This window comes from Thalassophryne amazonica, chromosome 8, assembly GCF_902500255.1.
Source record: "Thalassophryne amazonica chromosome 8, fThaAma1.1, whole genome shotgun sequence".
NCBI classification, from domain to species: Eukaryota; Metazoa; Chordata; class Actinopteri; order Batrachoidiformes; family Batrachoididae; genus Thalassophryne; species Thalassophryne amazonica.
Genome location: NC_047110.1, coordinates 110,974,141 through 110,997,438, shown reverse-complemented (window position 1 = coordinate 110,997,438; position 23,298 = coordinate 110,974,141). Strand labels below are relative to the sequence as shown.

General features: G+C 45.4%; 1 protein-coding gene across 1 annotated transcript in view; it reads left to right on the top strand.

Annotated features, from left to right (window-relative positions):
* Positions 1–23,298, top strand: part of necab2 (N-terminal EF-hand calcium binding protein 2) — a 253,736-nt gene that overhangs the window by 130,837 nt on the left and 99,601 nt on the right. The window contains 2 exon segments of the mRNA XM_034177269.1: positions 9,685–9,821; positions 9,988–10,112. Of these exon segments, the coding sequence (XP_034033160.1) occupies positions 9,685–9,821; positions 9,988–10,112 (262 nt within the window).

Sequence of the window (23,298 nt, the reverse complement as noted above, 5' to 3'; positions counted from 1 at the left end):
AGTCGGGTCGCGGGGGCAGCAGCTCAAGCAAAGCCGCCAAAACCTCCCAATCCACACACACCTCCCCCAGCTCCTCCGGGGGAACCCCAAGGCATTCCCAAGCCAGCCGAGAGATGTAGTCCTTCCAGCGTGTCCTGGGTCTTCCCCGGGGCCTCCTCCCAATGGGACGTGCCCGGAACACCTCTCCAGCGAGGCGTCCAGGGGGCATCCGGAAAAGATGCCCGAGCCACCTCAACTGACTCCTTTTGACGTGGAGGAGCAGCAGCTCGACTCCGAGCTCCTCCCAAGTGACCGAGCTCCTCACCCTATCTCTAAGGGCGCGCTCAGCCACCCTGCGGAGGAAACTCATCTCGGCCGCTTGTACTCGCGATCTCGTTCTTTCGGTCATGAGCCAAATCTCATGACCATAGGTGAGGATTGGAACGTAGATCGATTGGTAAATCGAGAGCTTTGCCCCCCTATTCAGCTCTCTCTTCACCACGACGGTCCGATTCAGCGGCCGCATCACTGCAGATGCTGCACCGATCCGTCTATCGATCTCACGCTCCATCTGTCCCTCACTCGTGAATAAGACCCCGAGAAACTTAAACTCCTCCACTTGAGGCAAGGACACTCCACCGACCTGAAGAGGGCAAAGCACCTTTTTCCGGTCGAGAACCATGGCCTCGGATTTGGAGGTGCTGATTTTCATCCCGGATGCCTCACACTCTGCCTCACGACCTTCAGCGTGCACTGGGGCGGTTTGCAGCCGAGTGTGCAGAAGCAGAATACAATGCAGAATACAATGATTTTCAAATCCTCTTCAACCTATATTCAATTGAACACACCACAAAGACAAGCTATTTAATGTTCAAACTGATAAACTTTATTGTTTTAGTGCAAATATTTGTTTATTTTGAAATAGATTCCTGCAACATGTTTCAAAAAAGCTGGGACAGTGGTATGTTTACCACTGTGTTACATCACCTTTCCTTCTAACAACACTCAATAAGCGTTTGGGAACTGAGGACACTAATTGTTGAAGCTTTGTAGGTGGAATTCTTTCCCATTCTTGCTTGATGTACGACTTCAGTTGTTCAACAGTCCGGGGTCTCTGTTGTCATATTTTGCACTTCATAATGCTCCACACATTTTCAATGGGTGACAGGTCTGGACTGCAGGCAGGCCAGTCTAGTACCCGCACTCTTTTGAAGCCATGCTGTTGTAACACGTGCAGAATGTGGCTTGGCATTGTCTTGCATTGATGGTGCCATCACAGATGTGTAAGTTGCCCATGCCATGGGCACTAACACACCCCCATACAATCACAGTTGCTGGCTTTTGAACTTTGTGCTGGTAACAATCTGGATGGTCTTTTTCCTCTTTTGTGAATTGTTCAGACCCTTTGTCGCCCTTAGTGCCTTAGCTCAGATAAGGTAATTATAGTGGGCGATTTTAACATCCACACAGATGCTGAGAATGACACCTCAACACTGCATTATCTATATTAGACTCTATCCGGCTTTGCTCAAAAAGTAAATGAGTCCACCACCACGTTAATCATATTTAGACTCTTGTTCTGACTTATGGTATGGAAATATGAAGACTTAACAGTATTCCCTGAAACTCCCTTTTGTCTGATCATTTTAATAACATTTACATTTACCCTGATGGACTACCCTGCAGTGGGGAATAAGTTTCATTACACTAGAAGTCTTTTCAGAAAGCGCTGTAACTAGGTTTAAGGATATGATTCCTTCTTATGTTCTCTAATGTCATATACCAACACAGAGCAGAGTAGCTACCTAAACTCTGTAAGGGAGTTAGAGTATCTTGTCAATAGTTTTACATCCTCATTGAAGACAACTTTGGATGCTGTAGCTCCTCTGAAAAAGAGAGCTTTAAATCAGAAGTGTCTGACTCCGTGGTATAACTCACAAACTCGTAGCTTAAAGCAGATAACCCATAAGTTGGAGAGGAAATGGCGTCTCACTAATTTAGAAGATCTTCACTTAGCCTGGAAAAAGAGTTTGTTGCTCTATAAGAAAGCCCTTCGTGAAGCTAGGACATCTTTCTACTCATCACTAATTGAAGAAAATAAGAACAACCCCAGGTTTCTTTTCAGCACTGTAGCCAGGCTGACAAAGAGTCAGAGCTCTATTGAGCTGAGTATCCATTAACTTTAACTAGTAATGACTTCATGACTTTCTTTGCTAACAAAATTTTGACTATTAGAGAAAAAATTACTCATAACCATCCCAAAGATGTATCGTTATCTTGGCTGCTTTCAGTGATGCCGGTATTTGGTTAGACTCTTTCTCTCCGATTGTTCTGTCTGAGTTATTTTCATTAGTTACTTCATCCAAACCATCAACATGCTTATTAGACCCCATTCCTGCCAGGCTGCTCAAGGAAGTCCTACCATTATTTAATGCTTCAATCTTAAATATGATCAATCTATCTTTGTTAGTTGGTTATGTACCACAGGCCTTTAAGGTGGCAGTAATTAAACCATTACTTAAAAAGCCATCACTTGACCCAGCTATCTTAGCTAATTATAGGCCAATCTCCAACCTTCCTTTTCTCTCAAAGATTCTTGAGAGGGTAGTTGTAAAACAGCTAACTGATCACCTGCAGAGGAATGGTCTATTTGAAGAGTTTCAGTCAGGTTTTAGAATTCATCATAGTACAGAAACAGCATTAGTGACGGTACAAATGATCTTCTTATGGCTTCGGACAGTGGACTTATCTCTGTGCTTGTTCTGTTGGACCTCAGTGCTGCTTTTGATACTGTTGACCATAAAATTTTATTACAGAGATTAGAGCATGTCATAGGTATTAAAGGCATTGCGCTGCAGTGGTTTGAATCATATTTGTCTAATAGATTACAGTTTGTTCATGTAAATGGGGAATCTTCTTCACAGACTAAAGTTAATTATGGAGTTCCACAAGGTTCTGTGATAGGACCAATTTTATTCACTTTATACATGCTTCCCTTGGGCAGTATTATTAGACAGTATTGCTTAAATTTTCATTGTTACGCAGATGATACCCAGCTTTATCTATCCATGAAGCCAGAGGATACGCACCAATTAGCTAAAACTGCAGGATGTCTTACAGACATAAAGACATGGATGACCTCTAATTTCCTGCTTTTAAACTCAGATAAAACTGAAGTTATTGTACTTGGCCCCACAAATCTTAGAAGCATGGTGTCTAACCAGATCGTTACTCTGGATGGCATTTCCCTGATCTCTAGTAATACTGTGAGAAATCTTGGAGTTATTTTTGATCAGGATATGTCATTCAAAGCGCATATTAAACAAATATGTAGGACTGCCTTTTTGCATTTACGCAATATCTCTAAAATCAGAAAGGTCTTGTCTCAGAGTGATGCTGAAAAACTAATTCATGCATTTATTTCCTCTAGGCTGGACTATTGTAATTCATTATTATCAGGTTGTCCTAAAAGTTCCCTAAAAAGCCTTCAGTTGGTTCAGAATGCTGCAGCTAGAGTACTGCGGGGACTAGCAGGAGAGAGCATATCTCACCCGTGTTGGCCTCCCTTCATTGGCTTCCTGTTAATGATAGAATAGAATTTAAAATTCTTCTTCTTACTTATAAGGTTTTGAATAATCAGGTCCCATCTTATCTTTGGGACCTCGTAGTACCATATTACCCCATTAGAGCGCTTCGCTCTCAGACTGCGGGCTTACTTGTAGTTCCTAGGGTTTGTAAGAGTAGAATGGGAGGCAGAGCCTTCAGCTTTCAGGCTCCTCTCCTGTGGAACCAGCTCCCAATTCAGATCAGGGAGACAGATACCCTCTCTACTTTTAAGATTAGGCTTAAAACTTTCCTTTCGCTAAGGCTTATAGTTAGGGCTGGATCGGGTGACCCTGGACCATCCCTTGGTTATGTTGCTTTAGACGTAGACTGTGTTTCATAATTATTGTATGGCCTTGCCTTGCAATGTGGAGCGCCTTGGGGCAACTGTTTGTTGTGATTTGGCGCTATACAAGAAAAAAGTTGATTGATTGATTGATTGATTTTGTCCGGAGGACACAACGTTCATGATTTCCAAAACAATTTGAAATGTGGACTCATCAGACCACAGCACACTTTTCCACTTTGTGTCTCTCATTTCAAATGAGCTCGGGTTCAGTGAAGGCGGCGGCGTTTCTGGATGTTGTTGATGTTTGGCTTTCGCTTTGCATGGGCAGACATTTAACTTGCACTTGTAGATGTAGTGACGAACTGTGTTACCGGACAGTGGTTTTCTGAAGTGTTCCTGAGCCCACGCGGGTAAGATCCTTTACACAGTGATGTCAGGTTTTAATGCAGTGCTGCCTGAGGGATCGAAGGTCATCGGGCATTCAATGTTGGTTTTCGAACTTGCCACTTATGTGTAGCAAGTTCTCCAGATTCTCAGAATCTTCTGATTATGTTATGGACTGTAGATGATGGAATCCCTAAATTCCTTGCAATTGAACGTTGAGAAAACATTGTTCTTAAACTGTTGCACTATTTTTTTCACACAGTTCCTCACAAAGTGGTGATCCTCAACCCATCTTTGCTTGTGACAGCTGAAACTTTTGGGGATGCTCCTTTTATACCCAGTCATGACACTTCCAAATAGTGTCCTCAGTTCCCAACGCTTATTGAGTGTTGTTAGAAGGAAAGGTGATGTAACAGAGTGGTAAACATACCACTGTCCCAGCTTTTGAAATGTGTTGCAGGCATCCATTTTAAAATGAGCAAATAGTTGCACTAAACAATAACGTTTATCAGTTTGAACATTAAATATCTGTCTTTGAGGTGTATTCAATTGAATATAGGTTGAAGAGGATTTGCAAATCATTGTATTCTGTTTTTATTTATATTTCAGACAACGTCCCAACTTCATTGGAGTTGGGGTTGTAGGAACACAGGGAGTTTGAAGTAGTTCAGTGACGAAAACAGATGCGAATGTCCATTGCTGTTTGTCACCAAAAATACCCAAAAGACATCAAGGTATTGTAACACCAACCCATCTTAGGTATCTAAAACATGACCAGTTGTACGTTTTTGCTTTAAATGGAAAGGAACTACATGGCCTTTCCTTTCCATTTAATTCCATTAATAGATTTATGGCCCCTTCATACTCTGATGATCAGCCCCAGTGTTTGCCGACAGAGCTTAAAATGTTTAACATTCATGCTAAAATGCTGGAAAGAGTTCAGCTCTGTTGCCAGCTGCATGTTAGTACGCCGTTATTGCTCCATTCGCCTCTGCTGGCTGATGTCGGAGGATTGACTGGATGCACCAACTCCTCTCGATTAGTTGGGCATGAAGAAATATGTAGGTATATGAAGGAATATGTGAAATATGTCTTGACTACACACTGGCAGCAACTGATGCAGTCCCAGAGTGAGGTGGCATTTCTGTAGGTTACACCACGTGGTCTCATATATTGAGAAGACGATGAGCTCCACCACTACGGCTCTGCAGAGCATGCTGTCAGTGCCCCCACCCCTCCGACTGCGAAAGATGAACAGTGTCCTGTAGTACATGAGTGGACGTGCCAAACAGCAAACTCCACATGTGAAACATCGCCCTCTGCTGACCCCATGTCAACCTACATTGAAGACAGAAAATTTTGGACCCCTGGAGCGAGTCGTCTCTGACGTTTCACAGAGATTTTTGAGAATCTGCTTTGTCGAAACAGCGCCAGCAGCTTCACGTCATCATGTGAATGGACCCTTGCAGTTGTACCAAACACTTACCTTTTATTCATGATCAATTTATTTGAATTTGGAGATATTCAGTGACTTCTCCTGACTTGTGATTTTCAAGCAAATTTTTACAGAGTTGCTTGGAGTGTTTCTTCTTGGTGCTGATTTATTGTTGTACTCGTGCAGAGGTGATGATTTATTATAATATCACAGAGCAGTGGTTCCCGAAGTGTGGGATGGTGTGTGGTGTGGTGTGTGATGTGGTGTGTGTGTGTGTGTGTGTGTGTGTGTGTGTGTGTTGTGTGTGTGTGTGTGTGTGTGGCGGGGGGTGGGGGGGGTGGCAGGGCTAATGAATTTGGTTTGTTGCAATCAAATGGTGATTTGCTGCAGGGTTTTTACGTGCGCTTCGGCTGCACTGCTTTTTATGATACACTAAGCCAGTGGTTCCCAAGCTTTCTGCAGGGTCCCCCCTTTAGTAGGAGAGAAGATTTTACCTACCTGATGCAACTCACATTACATGGAGAAATGTGGCAGGGGTGGGATTTGAACCCGGAACCTTCTGAACTGAAACCAAGCGCATTACCACTTGGCCACCCACCCCTGCAAAAAAAAAAATCCAATAAAAAAAATATATATAAAAACAAAAAATCAAAACATAATTGGGGGTATTGACTGTCATACAGCTGTTGTGATTTTATTAAACAAAATGTAGTTGTCCCACACTATTGCCGTAATTTCCACCACAACACTGTAATGTCCCTTTAAACAGTTTGTATGAAAGATGTTTGGGTAGTTGCTATGGAGATAAACAGTGACATCAGAGCACATGTATATAGCGCCAAATCACAACAAACAGTTGCCCCAAGGCGCTTTATATTGTAAGGCAATGGTGTGGTGGAAATTACATTTACAAGGCCAATAGTGCCCGTAGTTAAAGAATCACCCACATACACATCTTATACCTTCAAACTTCACTGAAATTGATCATAAACACTGTAACACTACAACTTTTTTTTTAACCAAAGAAATAATAGACACCTTTAAGGGGGGGAGCTGCAGCAAGACTGGGAACCACTGTTATAGAGGGTGAATGTTGGGATATACATCTCATACTCTCTCATCTCGATCCATACATTGAAACTATATAACCTCGAAAACTTTTATTTGGGGTGAAATGGAGAAAATGGCTGAAAAACATCAAAGCACTTCCTGTTTAGAGATACGGCCCTTTAGAGATGGAAAGGAAATAGGAAGCTGTGCCAGAAAAGTGCAGCCCCCCCCCCCACTTCAGACCCTTATTTGGAGTATGAATTTACTATTTTGGATTTTTCACATCGGGCTCATAATCTGCAAAATATGTGAGAGAATAAAGTGAAACTGAGACCCTGAACTTTGATCCACTTATTGATTTCTAACTGACTCACCCTGTTTTGCTCTTTGCTGTTGCTTACATTATTACTTTGGTTCCTTTTTGGTAAAAATGACAAATAGTTTGTCGATTGTTCAGTCAAATCGCTTGACTTCGTGTTCTATGAGGTTCAGTTTGTGACCAAAATGTGCCATCTGAACAGTGTGTGTGTGTTGTGGCTTTTTCAGATGTGAACACATTTGTGTATCCATGTGAAAAAGCCATTGCACACGATAGCAGAGTTCGACGTGGTCGCACCTCGTGGGAGCGTTCCTCTGTGATTAGAGGGCGGCGGCGGTGAAACGCTGACTGCCACACAAAGCTTTAATTGTCTTCCTGAATCCCGACACTGTGACTCCTGACAGTAAAGCTGACCTGACTGACGGGCTATGCTCTGGCGTGCTAGTGTCACCACAGTGTTGGTCCGATGTCTTTTTGACCTCAAAAATGGTGACAGCACCTCATGAACCCGAGGTAGTTTCCTGTTTCTTACAGTCGTCAAAAACGAGCTGGATTCAACCCAGTTCCCAGTTAACTAAAACACACAGCGAGGGAAAGTCGTCAGAGTTCAGCCAGAGCTCGAGTCTTATCTAAAACACTCGATTCCTTTTACAGTTCACCGTAAAAGGTGCCACGGCTCAGACGTTTGTGCTTTGAAGTTGACGTCTGGCGTGCCAGCTCTCTCTTCATTCCTCTTTTTGAACGATTAAAGCGTGTGCCTTTGTGACACCAGTGTGGTACATTTTTGTTTTGATCAAATTCTGAGGGAGTATCTGTTATTATTCTGCTCGAGCTGCTTCAAGAAAGCTGGACATCAGTCGACGCTTGACCACTCTCAATCAATCGCCAGCAGTCATATGTGATTTGTGTTGCTTCTCTCGAAATGCGCTGTTGCGCCTGCTCAGTTACATCGACGCCTGTGTCGCTGAACCTGTGTAATTCTGTTCATGTTACCAGTACAACATACACCACACTGGCCTCTTTATTAGGTACACCTTGCTAGTACCAGGTTGGACCCACTTTTGCCTTCAGAACTGCCTTAATTCTTCATGGCATAGAGTCAACAGGTGTTGGAAACATTCCTCAGAGATGTTGGTCCATACTGACATGATGGCATCACACAGTCTGTCTCATTCAACCAGTCTGTCCATTCTCCACTGACCGCTGACATCAACAAAGCATTTTTCGTCACATAACAGCCAACATGCAGCCAGATTTTTGACACCCATTTTGGCATCCCTTCACTGGCTTCCTGTCCCAGTGAGATCAGATTTTAAGGTTTTGCTATAGTCTATAAAATTGTTCACGGACTGGCACCTCCCCTACTAGCTGACTGATTAAACCTACGTACCGGGCCAGGCTTTGCGTTCTCAGGGTGCAGGACACTTTGTGTCCCTTCAAGGGAATAAGAAGTCTGCGGGGTCCACAGAGCTTTCTTGTATCGTGCACCTGTTCTGTGGAATGATCTCCCTGCCATCAATAAAACACTCAGATTCTGTGGAGTCTTTCAAGTCCAGACTTAAGACGCCACTTGTTGTGATTTGCGTGATATAAATGAAAATAAATTGAAATTGAAAATTGATAACTACTGCTCAATGGACATCTTCTCTTTTTCAGACCACTCTCTGTAAACCCTAGAGATGGTGTTGTGCATGAAATCTCAGTAGATCAGCATTTTCTGAAATACTCTAGACCAGCCCGTCTGGCACCAACAACCACTCCACGTTCAAAGTCACTTAAATCTTTCTTTTCCATTCGGAACCTCTGTTTGTTCAACACGTCATCTTCACTATGTCTAGTATGAATAAATGCACTGAGTTGCTGCCCATGCGAATGGCTGATTAACTATTTGTGTTACGGAGCAGTTGAACAGGTGTACCTTATAAAGTGGGTCTGCAAGATTCTCCTAATTCCAGTTTTGAGAATAAAAGCATTTTGTTCAGATTAAATAGCATTATTTTTTATGTCATATCTTTGAAGTTCCTGCACACACACACACACACACACACACACACACACACACACACACACACACACACACACACACACACACGGTAGGGGTAGGGTTATGCATCAGACAGACTTCTACATGCCCCCTGTGCTGAATCATTCAGTCAGCAGCCTCATTTCATAGCGATGAACAGAACATCGATAATATTTAAGTAATGTCTTTTATTGAACTGGAAAAAAAAAAATCACCTGAAAATCTCAAAGCTGCACTTTGATTTCCCAGCAGGCTTTGCTTTAAGATCACTCTGAAGGCCACAGTCAATCTGGATCAGTGGGAAGACGGCGATGGAAAAGTGGGAGGATGGAATGAAAGGTCAATACTGTATGTTGCCCAGAAAAATGGGAGATGATCTGCAGCATTTCTTTTATTTTTATTTTTTTTGTCTCCCCGTGTGCTTCCTGTGCACCTCCAGAAGGTCTTCAGCCATCAAATAGAAGGAATTCAGGAAGATTTGTGCCATTCAGTGACAGTAAAAGAGGCAGCGGGGTGCTGAGCTGCTCTGCTATGTGACAGGAACCATTATTTTTCACACACACACACTCACACACTCACGATCCTGTCTCTTGTCTCTGCAGGTTTATGAGTCAGGAACCAACGTAGAGCAGTTTGTGACCCGTTTTCTGTTGAAGGAATCAGCCAATCAGATCCAGTCTCTCCTCAGCTCTGTGGAGAGCGCCGTGGACGCCATCGATGAGCAGCACAGCCGATCAGGGTGAGCCCGTGTCACCGCCTTCCTCCACTCCATCCCGTCAATGTCGTCATCCGATGACCTTTCTAGTCATCTTCTCCAGTGTTCTCAGCTCGATGTTCTCACTGTTAGTCTGCGTTACTCAAGATTCCATCCAGCTCTTTACTGTTGTTCTCTTTCTGTTTTCCAGTCATTTACCAGCCAAGGCGAGTCCACGGATGTCAGAGAGGCGCTACGAAAACGCTGTCCCTGACTATCCACCGAACAACAGAGTCAGTGCCAGAGAGGCCATCAGGACCATCAACATGGCTTCAGGTTTGTTTGAAGAAATCAAACACACCTGCCTCAGGTTTTGGGTTCTTTTTTTGGTGGGGGGAGGGGAGCTGTGTGTTGTTGGAGAGCCTCTTTCCATATTGCTCGAGTGCTTTATGAGGTGGTGCAGTGGGACTGGTGTGGTGCTTTCAGTTGCATATCTGAAGTTCTGACATAACGGTATTTCTGACATCCGAGCTAAATGTTTTCCAGTGCATCCGCTCGAGAAAAGGACATCAAACACCTTTCTGCCATATTTTCATTCTGTATCTTGGGAGGGGGGTGTTATGGGTGTGCGATCCACCACTTTGCTGTGATGTCAGATCAGCTGATCTGGCTCATTCGCTGATCCTGTCCGAGTTTCCAGCTTGGAATTTCGACTTGAATGGCCAAGCTCTTGCACTTTTCTGAGTCGGAGCTCATCTTTTCTAGAGTTCAGAGTATAGTTGAACACAGCGATATTGATATTTATCACAATATGTATTTTCTGCCAATTTGAAGAATTTCCTGAGAAAAACTGAAGAAAACAATGTTTTGTAAATGGTAAATGAATTGCATTTATATAGCGCTTTTCCATCTGCATCAGACGCTCAAAGAGCTTTACAATAATGCCTCACATTCACCCCGATGTCAGGGTTGCTGCCATACAAGGTGCTCACTACACACCGGGAGCAATAGGGGATTAAAGGCCTTGCCCAAGGGCCCTTAGTGATTTTCCAGTCAGGCGGGGATTTGAACCCATGATCTTCTGGACTCAAGCTCAACACCTTAACCACTAGACCATCACCTCCCCTTTTGTCTTTTGTAGTATTTTATTTTGGGAAAGCACATTCTATATATAAGGTTAGAGGGCAGCTGTGGTGGCTTAGTGGCTAGCAAGCCACCCTGCCTATTCTCTGTGTAATATGGATGTGCATCAGGATGGGCATCCGGCATCAAGGTTTTGCCAAATCAAAATGCAGATCTGTCTGCAGATCTCCTGTGGAGCCCCCTAGTGGGGGAAAAAGGGAGACACCAAACGGGACTTATTATACGAGGGTAGGCTGAAAAGTTCTAAGGCTCACTATAATGCAGTTAATGCATTACTCCTTCATGGGAGCCTTAGAACTTTTCAGCCTACCCTCGTATATAAGGTTAGAAAGTGCCTGTTGAAATATAAAATCATCTTCTTCTCCTGTTTTACTAGCAGTGCATATCTAGGGCTTTTATTGTGAAAGGTCAGGACAAGACTTGTGTCAGTTTATTTTTGTGTGCTGCTTTACGCTGACTTCTGGGCAGAAATATTTTGTCAATGTGTTCACACAGCAGAGCTTCTGTGTCATTACTTTTTTATGAGGCTATACCTTCCTGTTTAATCCCGACTAGTAAATTGGGGCACGTTGTGAAACATCATAGTAACTTCTTGATCTGTCTTTGTTAATCTTGAACAAACTTGATATACATAGTAGTTACGGCCATCGTTGGCACCAGATTTGAAATCAGGATCTGATTCTTCAACTGAAAATTTTATCCTGATTCCTGAAATTGTTGAGAGTACGTGGTACCTTCCGGGTATTTGTAGTCTTAACTGCTTCAACCATGTTTGAAAACATCTTTAAACAGGGTATTGATAGCGACTACAGCTTGAACCGTGTTTTTATCATGCTCCATCATGTTAAAAATTTGAAACAGCATTTGTTGCAGTTTTTGTTCAGAGTTGAACGCTCAAGCTACTTTCTTTTGTTTTTAGGCGGGTTGCCAGGTCTGCACTTTATAAGCCATCATCCGGCACGCCGGATTAAGCTGTTTCATCCTGTTTTTGCACTTTTTGGATCATAGGTGACCATAGTAGGACCGGTGCTCTGTGGAATAGTCCTGTTGTATCAATTTCCTCAGCTTTCCAGAATGACACAGTGTCACTTTCACACTTTTCATGCCGCTCCCCCCACCCCTCTCTATTCAGCTCTTAAGTCGTGTACCACATGCATGTGTTCATAGACTCTGTCTTTCTTTACTGACACTGTTAGTAATGAAGAAGAAATGAGCAGAAACAGTAAAATCACTGAGATGGTTCTCGACTCTTCATTTTTCTGTGGTTGCTGAAGTCAGATGTTCATGAGTTCACAGGGACTTGCTGTGCCATGTTGGTGCTGTGGTGAGGAATAAATTTGCTGTGGGTGTTTTCATGTCTAAATGACCAAATTAGAAAAGCTAAGAGAGAACAAACTGATGGCAACTGGAGATTTTCTTTGAGACGGCCTCCCGGTTAATCAGCGGTTCGTTAACGCTGCAGCACACGCTCGCTTCCAGCCTCTTCATCCTACGTGACCAAACTGTTAGCAGAAGAAGTTTCTCTTCAAAGGTTACTGAGATAGGACATCCCATTATCGCACTGTGAGCTTCAAAGGCGAGAAGTTAGAGATAAAGCCACTGGCGAGCGGCAGCTTTGAGGAGAAGAAAGCCTCAAAGAGCCGATGAGAATCTCCTCAAAGATGCTGTTATTGACAAGTGTCAGGTTAAGTCATTCCGTGCTGCTGTTCCTGGGTCAGGCTGTGATTTCTGAATGTGGGCGAGGAGACTCCAACCTCATTAACTTGCCATTAGACTGAAGAATTCTTGCTGATTGTTGTAACTTTAAAAATGTCATCGGCTCTGAAACTTGAGTTTGTTTCACAGCATTGTTTTTACAAAGTTGAGAACATGAAATGCTTTCTGTCACATCTTCCTGATATATTTCAGAATAAAAGGTGATAGCAGGGGATTGTTTTCACTTTTGTGTGTGGTGTGTGTGTGTGGTGGGGGGGCAAGATAACTCATAAACAGTGGGACAGATTCTTTCAGACTTGGACAGATGTCTGGGGGGTGATTGATGAGGTGGTGGCCAAGTGGTTAGTACATTTGCAAATTGGTTGCGTAATGTAATGAAATTTATGCGTGCCAGAGATTTTGCACATTTCAAAATTTTCCTTGTGCACTGGCACGCAGCTGCGCACAGTTCACGTGCACAGTTTACAACAGTTTACCACAAGTTACTCACTGGTACGCAAGATGTGTGCCATGCAGGAGTCAAATTCATGCAAGTGTCAAGGTGGCTTATACTCTTCACGGGAATCCCGAGGCGTTCCCAAGCCAGCTGAGGAATAGAATTCCTCAAGACTGTCCTGGGTCTTCCCCCGGGACCTTCCTCCAGTTTGACGTGCCTAGAAGACCTCCCTATAGTGTAGCAGATAAGTGAATATGTACTGAGGGATCCTTCAAATGGTGATGCAAGCACCAAATTTGGCACACATACTCCATTACTCTTTTAAAAATGGCCGAGTGGCCACATGAACTTTCAATAGGCAGTCAAGAAGGTGTCAATTGAAGAATTACACAAGGGTCAACATTTAAAAATGCTCCAGTCATATTGAAAGGTATTCCATATATTTGTCTGATCATAAGATTCCATAAAGGTATAGTTTGGACTATCTGTGAATGAATGTTCTGGAGTTATGGGGTAAAAACAGCAAAACACTGAGAAAGGTCAATTTGAGAACAAAAACAAAGAGTTCACCGCGCTTCTGTATAGCACAAACAAATCTGGTGCAACCAAGTAGGACTAATTAGTAAAAAAGAAAAATAACTGGTGCAACACAGGAATAAGTGCCAGAATATTTAATAAGGTGCTGAAAGCAAAAAAATGTTCAATGGGACTAACGTTTCGATGTGAGAGTCACATCTTCCTCAGAGTCCTTTACTGGTTGAGCTAATGGGATTAATAAATGGAATAGTTTTGGCTGTGATGAGTGCTTGGTTTGCAAAGTAAAGGTTAAATAATGTCGGCATCCATTGGATTCTATGACATGTGACATATGTTACCCTGTAACATGATAACTAAGCATGATACATGATGCAAACTATTCCTTTTTAAAACCATATTCACGCAACTAATAATTTGCATCACTTTTTACCAAATTGGAGCAACTTTAACTTTTGACCCCTGTACAAATTGAAATTGACCTTTGTCACCATTCTTACGAGTGTGAAGTGTCCGGGATGAAATCAGCACCTCTAAATCCGAGGCCATGGTCTCGACGGAAAAGGTTGCCCTGCTCTCTCTTCAGGTCGGTGGCAGTTGTCCTTTGCCTCAAGGGAGGAGTTTAAGCATCTCGGGGTCTGTTCACGACGTGAGGGACGGATGGATGCGTGAGCTCGACAGACGGATCGGTGCAGCATCTGCAGTGATGCGGTCGCTGTATCGGACCTTGTGCGTGAAGAGAGAGCGAGTAGGGGGGGCAAGCTCTCGATTTACCGATCGATCTACGTTCCGATCCTCACCTGTGGTCATGAGATTTGGCTCATGACTGAAAGAACGAGATCGCGAGTACAAGCGGCTGAGATGAGTTTCCTCCGCAGGGTGGCTGGGCGCTCCCTTAGAGATAGGGTGAGGAGCTCGGTCACTCAGGAGGAGCTCGGAGTTGAGCCGCTGCTCCTCCACATTGAAAGGAGTCAGTTGAGGTGGCTCGGGCATCTTTTCCGGATGCCCCCTGGATGCCTCGCTGGAGAGGTGTTCCGGGCACGTCCCATTGGGAGAGGCCCCGGGGAAGACCCAGGACACGCTGGAGGGACTACATCTCTCGGCTGGCTTGGGAACGCATTGGGGTTCCCCTGGAGGAGCTGGGGGAGGTGTGTGTGGAACGGGAGGTCTGGGTGACTTTGCTTGAGCTGCTGCCCCCGTGACCCGACCTAGGATAAAGTGGTAGAAAATGGATGGATGGATGGATGGGATGGGTGGGTGGGTGGGTGGATGGATGGATATCTTAATCAAACGTGCCCCAATCACTCTCATAGTTGAAAGTGAGGTGCAGACTGACACTCACTATCACCTGACAAAGTTTGATCTGGATCTGGATTGTGGATTTTGTGGACATTTGAATTAATATGGAAAACCCATTTGGTGTACATTTTGCATTATATCTCAATCAGAAGTGCCTCAGTCACTCTCATTTGTGACAGTGAGGTGCAAACTGACACTCAATGAACAGACTAAGTTTGATCTGATCTGGATTGCAGATTTAGCAGGGATTTGATTTTAACATTTAAAAGCCCTTTTGATCTATATTTTGTATTATATTTTAGCTGATGAAAAGACACTTCTGACAGGACTTTTACCTTGAAAAATTTTTCCAAGGTAAAAATTTGTGGAATTGGAAACTAGTGTTGGAAAAAAAAAAGTGTTGGCAGAGGTTTACACTCTATGAGCGTGAAGCTGTAGTTATCTTGTGATTTGTTGACTTTTGGGGTAAAATCCTCTGTTGTTGCATTTCTGTGGATGCTGTGGTGCAGCACCTGGAGAGAAGAAGCTTGAAAAATGAAGATTTTAGATTAATATTAAGGAGATGATGTTTGAAGGTTGCTGAAGCTCCCTTTCATGTGCATCTCAAAACCTTTTGGGGGGGGGGGGGCGTTTGAGGTTGTTGGCGAGTGTCTGTGATGAATAGATAGATTAGGATTGCAGGATTAGGATAGGATTGCAATCGACTCATGGAGAGTTCAATCAATCTTTAAGAAGGTGTCTACAAAAAAATCCACCGGCCCAGACGGCATCTCTGCAATGCTTATAAAAGCATGTGCAGAAGAACTGGCCCTTGCTTGGTGTCCTGTCTTCCAGCAGTCCGTAGACCTTCATACTGTACCAACCCTCTGAAAAAGATCCATTATTGTTCCAATCGCCAAAAAATCGTGCTCACTTGGAAATAATGACTATAGGCCAATAGCTTTAACATCTGTTGTAAGCAAGTGCTTTGAAAAGATTATGCTATTTTTCCTTAAGACGGTTGTTAACCCTGTACTTGATCCATTCCAGTTTGCTTATAGGCAGAGTAGAGGCACTGACGATGCCATTAACAGCTAACCCACTTTTCACTTAAGCACTTGGAAGATCCTACTGCTTATGCACGGATTTTATTGGTTGATTTCAGCTCAGCCTTTAATACATTACAGCCATACCTGTTGTTGTCCAAGTTAAAGTTGGGCTGCACATAGACAATACCTTCAGCTGGACTGCACATGTGGACAGTTTGTGCTCCCGATTCCATCAAGACTTTATTTCCTTCGTAGACTTCGTTTGTATGGAGTCAATCAGAAAATTATGTTGTTGTTTTACCAGGCAGTGTAGAGAGCCTAGTTAGGTATGGCATGACTGCCTGGTACGGCAATCTTTCTGTACAATTTAAAACGAAACTTAACAGACAAATTGATGATGCAGTGAAGATAATCGGAAAGAAACAATATCAGTCCTCAGTTCACTCTATGAAGAGTCTGTTTTGAAAGCAGCTCAGAGGATACTGATGGATTCAGTTCATGTTCTTCATGCAGAGTACACTCTCCTTCCTTCTGGGAGAAGGTACAGAGTTCCTCGGAGTAGACTGAATAGATTTAAAAATTCTTCGTCCCCATGTCTATTAAATTGTTAAACAATAATGTTAAAATTGGAATTATGCAATATTTATGGTGTTTTCTCCTGACTCCTGTCATGTTAATTTGTTATGGATGTGGTTGTGTTTTTATCTGTATTGTTTGTTTTCCTCTTTTCTTGTAAGGCACCTAGCATGAGTCCAAAACAAATTTCCCTGAGGGGACAATAAAGTGTATCGTATCGTATCGTATCGTATCGTATTATTGTAACTGTGGCAGGATTTTCAAGATGATTCTTTTGTTCCACTGTAATCTTTGACATATTTTCATAATAAAATTTCCCAGGAGCTCATCACGTTGTCATACATGTTGTGACATCAGCAGGAGATCTTGTGGAAGAGCCGTGGCTGTTTTAAAGTTGTACTGCAGATGTCTTTGTCCATCTCGCACAGTACGAGTCCAGCATATACATCATTAAACCACGCAGTAGGAGATGAGACATTCCTGAGCAGCCATGAATTTAATGCATTGGAGTATCACAGTTACAGACTGTGACCTCCCAGGATCCATAACGGTGAAAGTGAGAACTGGACTTTAGTCAGAATCGATGGTCGATGAGGAGCCGAGTGTAGAAATAATAAATGGACTGACTTTCTGTTGCACTTCTCCATCTCAAGCAGCTGCTCAAAGTGCTTTAGACCGATGCCTCACATTCACGCAAACACACTCAGCGTGCTGCACGGCGCTCAACTGCACACTGGAAGCAACTTGGTAATTAAGGCTCTTCCTCAAGGGGCTCTGAGAGATTTTCCAGCCTGATGGGGATTTGAGTCGAGGATCTTCTGGTCTCAAACTCACCACTTCCGTCGGCCTCTCTTCAGACCGCCGCCTCCCAGAATGCACACCTCTCACAGTCCAGTCTGGATGGATAAAGTGGGGGAGGTAGGGGGTGGGTGGTGTACTGATGTCGTATTGTGATCGTGATATTAAACCTTCTGACTAGCTTAGATGGTCCTTTAGCACACTTAGTCACACCACAAGCCGTATTATCTCAGATCAAGAACAAACATGCAGCTAGCAGTGGCTCCACTTCTAATTATTTATTGAATGAATTATTTAGTTCAACCAGTAATTTGCACAACATTTTACCAAAACTGGGGCAGCTTTAGCTTTTGACCCCTGTACAAACTGAAACTGACCTTTGTCACCATTCTTGCTGTTCTTGCTGCAGTACAGTTATCTGCTGTACTGTACACGAGCTGCTAGCTGATGTGTTTCACTGCACGTTACATATTTCAAAGCGTCGCTGAGTATCGCCTCATTTCTGCTTAAAACTGACTTTAAAATGGTTTAAGAGGTTTTAGCTTGTCATCTGATGGTTAATAATCCCATTAATCCATTCAATCGCTTTGGGTGAAGAGACTGTCTCAGAGCTCCCAAATGACGCATGCGCAGTGGAGGCAGGGTTGACCAATTTTGGGGGCGAACCGTTTGGTCTGCGACACTGGTTCAAGGTCACCTGTTTCCATTCTCCATCTAATGTGGAGTTGTAACAGGAAGGGCATCCAGTGTAAAAACTGCAAATGCAAATCCACCTCTGATCTGATCCGTGGTGGCCTCGACTTGTCATGGTTTGACCCTCTCCGGGCTCCTGTTATGGTTTTGCCATCCGTCTGTGATCCTGCCTGGTGATTTTCTGTTTGGCTGTTTTTTCTTGCTTCATAGTTCGTGCTGTTTTAGTTTTGTCTCTGCCCTTTATTTACTTTGTTGTTGTTCTGCTTTTCTGTTTCTTTTCAGTCACTGATTGTACTGTCTGTTTATATACTGTTGCCACATGTAGTTTCTGTTCTAGTTTAGTCTTGATCTTTTTCCTTGTTGAACTTTTTTGGTCTCATTTATTTTCTAGTTTCTGTCACTGATTTCTCTGCTTCTGTTTACTAAAGTTTCACTTTCCTGCACTCTCTTGCACCTGCTGGACTCATCTTTGTCACGTCCTCACCTTCACCACACCTGACTCTTGTCAGGTCCGGTCAAACTGTTCATCAAATAAGATAATTATTAAAGTCATCATATAGTGTAAAACCACGAATCCTGTGATAAACACTGTCAGCATCCATGAAGTGAAAAATGTTACCGTCATAGGTCATATTGTCCACCCCAAGTGTGATTGGGTTGTGTTTGGGGAAGAAGATCAAGGGTCAGGAGGCAGGTTGTTAAGAGGAGTCCAGCAGGCGCTGAATGGGACTGAGACACGAGAAGAAGGTGATGTTTTTGTGGTTGAAATGTTCCAGCTGTGTATTAATAAATGGTAAAAAAGTACCTGATATACCTGACAGTGATCCAAGCTTTATTGATCTCACTTGGACTACTGTTATCTACTGTTATCTGTTTACCTACTGGGACTACTGCTTGCTTTATGTGGGAGTCAGTCAGTCGCTGCTCTCACGTTTGCAGTTGGTTCCGAATGCTTCTGCACAACTTTTGACAGGAACTCAAAGGAGACGACACTTTACCGCTGTCTTGGCCTCTCTTCATTGGTTACCTGTATATTTTAGGGTTCATTTTAAAATTCTGGTCTTTGCTCGTAAGCCTCTTCATGGATTAGCCCCGTTTGTACCTCTCTGGGCTTCTTCACTCTTATGTACCTTGTCTGTCTCTCAGGTCAGCTGGCCAGCTGTTCCTGGAGGTACTGAGATCTAAAAAGGAAGCTCAGAGGGGACAGGGCCTTTTTCTTGATGCACCTAAATTGTGGAATAGTTTGCCTTTGGGTGTAAGAGAAGCACCTTCATTTGGCCACTTTTAGGTGTCGTCTTAAAACTGATTTTTTCCTTTGGCTTTTGACTACAGTGAGACTTAGTTTTCTAGATTTTATAGTTTTTAGATTTCATATTTATTAACTTGTTTAAATATATGTGTTAATAACTGTTTGTTTTAGTGCACATCACTTTGGGTCAGCTTTGGTTGCAGTAAAGTGCTTTATAAATAAAGATGGTATGGTATGGATAATATCTTCTGATTTATAAACTCAGTAATGAATTAAATGAGCTCACGTGTTACCTCGGTGGCTGTAAATGTGTTTTCCAAAGTGAAAACTGAACATGTGACTCTGAGGTTTTTGTCAGTCTGAATGCGGCGCTGCTTTTATTCTGCTTTTGATTCTGACGGCACGCTGCCAAACAGCCGTTTAATCTCTATGCTATACTTCTAAAAAATACACCCTCGCACATCTCACACCACACACACACACACACACACACCACACACACACACACACACACACACACACACACACACACACAACACACACACACACACACACACACACACACACACAATGCCGCAATAAAAATACAGGAGTGATCTTTGTGTTTTGCATGAATGTCCTCACCATCCTGAGGCTGCATCCTCAGACGGGGGCGGGAATGCACAAAAATACCTCTTCAGAACATGATGCGTAAACAAAGCAGCAACGTGATGGGAGATCGTTGGAACTGATGTTTACTCACTGCAGCAGCTCGAGGCAGAGAGTTATCACCATTCATGTTTTAACTGTGAAAACTGACCACTGTGCAAGAAGGAGATGAGTGAAGGGAAGCCACCAAGACTCCAAGACTACCCAGGTGTTATAGTCTAAACATATGTTTATTAGTCTTTTCTGGAGGATAATAGAACAGTATGTGCTGTAGCAGAGAATGCAGACTGAACCCGTCTGCACTGTGTCTGACACGCCCACTGAGCCGGTCTGCCTGTGTCTGACACGCCCACTGAGCCGGTCTGCACTGTGTCTGACATGCCCACTGAGCCGGTCTGCACTGTCAGACACGCCCACTGAGCCGGTCTGCACTGTGTCTGACACGCCCACTGAGCCATCTGCACTGTGTCTGACATGCCCACTGAGCCGGTCTGCACTGTGTCAGACACGCCCACTGAGCCAGTCTGCACTCTGTCTGACACGCCCACTGAGCCGGTCTGCACTGTGCCTGACACGTGCATCTGAGCCGGTCTGCACTGTGTCAGACACGCCCACTGAGCCGGTCTGCACTGTGCCTGACACGTGCACTGAGCTGGTCTGCATGGTGTCTGACACGTGCACTGTGTCTGACACGCCCACTGAGCCGGTCTGCACTGTGTCTGACACGCCCACTGAGCTGGTCTGCATGGTGTCTGACACGTGCACTGTGTCTGACACGCCCACTGAGCCGCTCTGCATGGTTCTGACACGCCCACTGAGCCGGTCTGCACTGTGTCTGACACGCCCACTGAGCCGGTGTGCACTGTGTCTGACATGCCCACTGAGCCGGTCTGCATGGTGTCTGACACGTGCACTGTGTCTGACACTGCCCACTGAGCCGCTCTGCATGGTGTCTGACACGCCCACTGAGCCGGTCTGCACTGTGTCTGACACGCCCACTGAGCCGGTGTGCACTGTGTCTGACATGCCCACTGAGCCGGTCTGCATGGTGTCCTGACACGTGCACTGTGTCTGACACGCCCACTGAGCCGCTCTGCATGGTGTCTGACACGCCCACTGAGTCGGTCTGCACTGTGTCTGACACGCCCACTGAGTCGGTCTGCACTGTGTCTGGCACGCCCACTGAGCCGGTCTGCATGGTGTCTGACACGCCCACTGAGCTGGTCTGCACTGTGTCTGACATGCCCACTGAGCCGGTCTGCATGGTGTCTGACACGTGCACTGTGTCTGACACGCCCACTGAGTCGGTCTGCATGGTGTCTGACACATGCACTGAGCCAGTCTGCACTCTGTCTGACACGCCCACTGAGCCGGTCTGCATGGTGTCTGACACGTGCACTGTGTCTGACACGCCCACTGAGCCGGTCTGCACTGTGTCAGACACGCCCACTGAGCCGGTCTGCACTGTGTCTGACACGCCCACTGAGCCGGTCTGCACTGTGCCTGACACGTGCACTGAGCCGGTCTGCACTGTGTCAGACACGCCCACTGAGCCGGTCTGCACTGTGCCTGACACGTGCACTGAGCTGGTCTGCATGGTGTCTGACACGTGCACTGTGTCTGACACGCCCACTGAGCCGGTCTGCACTGTGTCTGACACGCCCACTGAGCTGGTCTGCATGGTGTCTGACACGTGCACTGTGTCTGACACGCCCACTGAGCCGCTCTGCATGGTGTCTGACACGCCCACTGAGCCAGTCTGCACTGTGTCTGACACGCCCACTGAGCCGGTGTGCACTGTGTCTGACATGCCCACTGAGCCGGTCTGCATGGTGTCTGACACGTGCACTGTGTCTGACACGCCCACTGAGCCGCTCTGCATGGTGTCTGACACGCCCACTGAGTCGGTCTGCACTGTGTCTGACACGGCCACTGAGTCGGTCTGCACTGTGTCTGGCACGCCCACTGAGCCGGTCTGCATGGTGTCTGACACGCCCACTGAGCTGGTCTGCACTGTGTCTGACACGCCCACTGAGCCATTCTGCACTGTGTCTGACATGCCCACTGAGCCGGTCTGCATGGTGTCTGACACGTGCACTGTGTCTGACACGCCCACTGAGTCGGTCTGCATGGTGTCTGACACATGCACTGAGCCAGTCTGCACTCTGTCTGACACGCCCACTGAGCCGGTCTGCATGGTGTCTGACACGTGCACTGTGTCTGACACGCCCACTGAGCCGCTCTGCATGGTGTCTGACACGCCCACTGAGCCGGTCTGCACTGTGTCTGACACGCCCACTTAGCCGGTCTGCACTGTGTCTGACACGCCCACTGAGCCGGTCTGCATGGTGTCTGACATGCCCACTGAGCCGGTCTGCACTGTGTCTGACATGCCCACTGAGCCATTCTGCACTGTGTCTGACACGCCCACTGAGCCGGTCTGCACTGTGTCTGACACGCCCACTGAGCCGGTCTGCATGGTGTCTGACACGCCCACTGAGCCGGTCTGCATGGTGTCTGACATGCCCACTGAGCTGGTCTGCACTGTGTCTGACATGCCCACTGAGCCATTCTGCACTGTGTCTGACATGCCCACTGAGCCGGTCTGCATGGTGTCTGACACGCCCACTGAGCCGGTCTGCACTGTGTCTGACACGCCCACTTAGCCGGTCTGCACTGTGTCTGACACGCCCACTGAGCCGGTCTGCATGGTGTCTGACATGCCCACTGAGCTGGTCTGCACTGTGTCTGACATGCCCACTGAGCCATTCTGCACTGTGTCTGACATGCCCACTGAGCCGGTCTGCATGGTGTCTGACACGCCCACTGAGCCGGTCTGCATGGTGTCTGACATGCCCACTGAGCCGGTCTGCACTGTGTCTGACACGCCCACTGAGCCGGTCTGCATGGTGTCTGACACGCCCACTGAGCCGGTCTGCACTGTGTCTGACACGCCCACTGAGCCGGTCTGCACGGTGTCTGACACGCCCACTGAGTCGGTCTGCACTGTCTGACACGCCCACTGAGTCGGTCTGCACTGTGTCTGACACGCCCACTGAGCCGGTCTGCATGGTGTCTGACACACCCACTGAACCAGTCTGCACTGTGTCTGACACGCCCACTGAGCCTGAGAGGCGGAGCGATGGCATCTCTCTGGACAAACAACAGCTTCTTTGCATTTAAAGCAACATTCACAGCACAACAGGTTCCTTCAGGGACAGTTTAATTCAGTGTGTGTGTGTTTTTTATTTTGGCTCCACACTTTAGTGTCTGTTTGTAAGACACCTGATGTTCCATATTAGCTTCCTGTAACAGTGGGACAGCTCTACAGGTTTTATTTTTTCTTAAATAATGATAAAATATGGTATTTTGAATCTGTTTTCAAGGAAACAAATTGGGGAA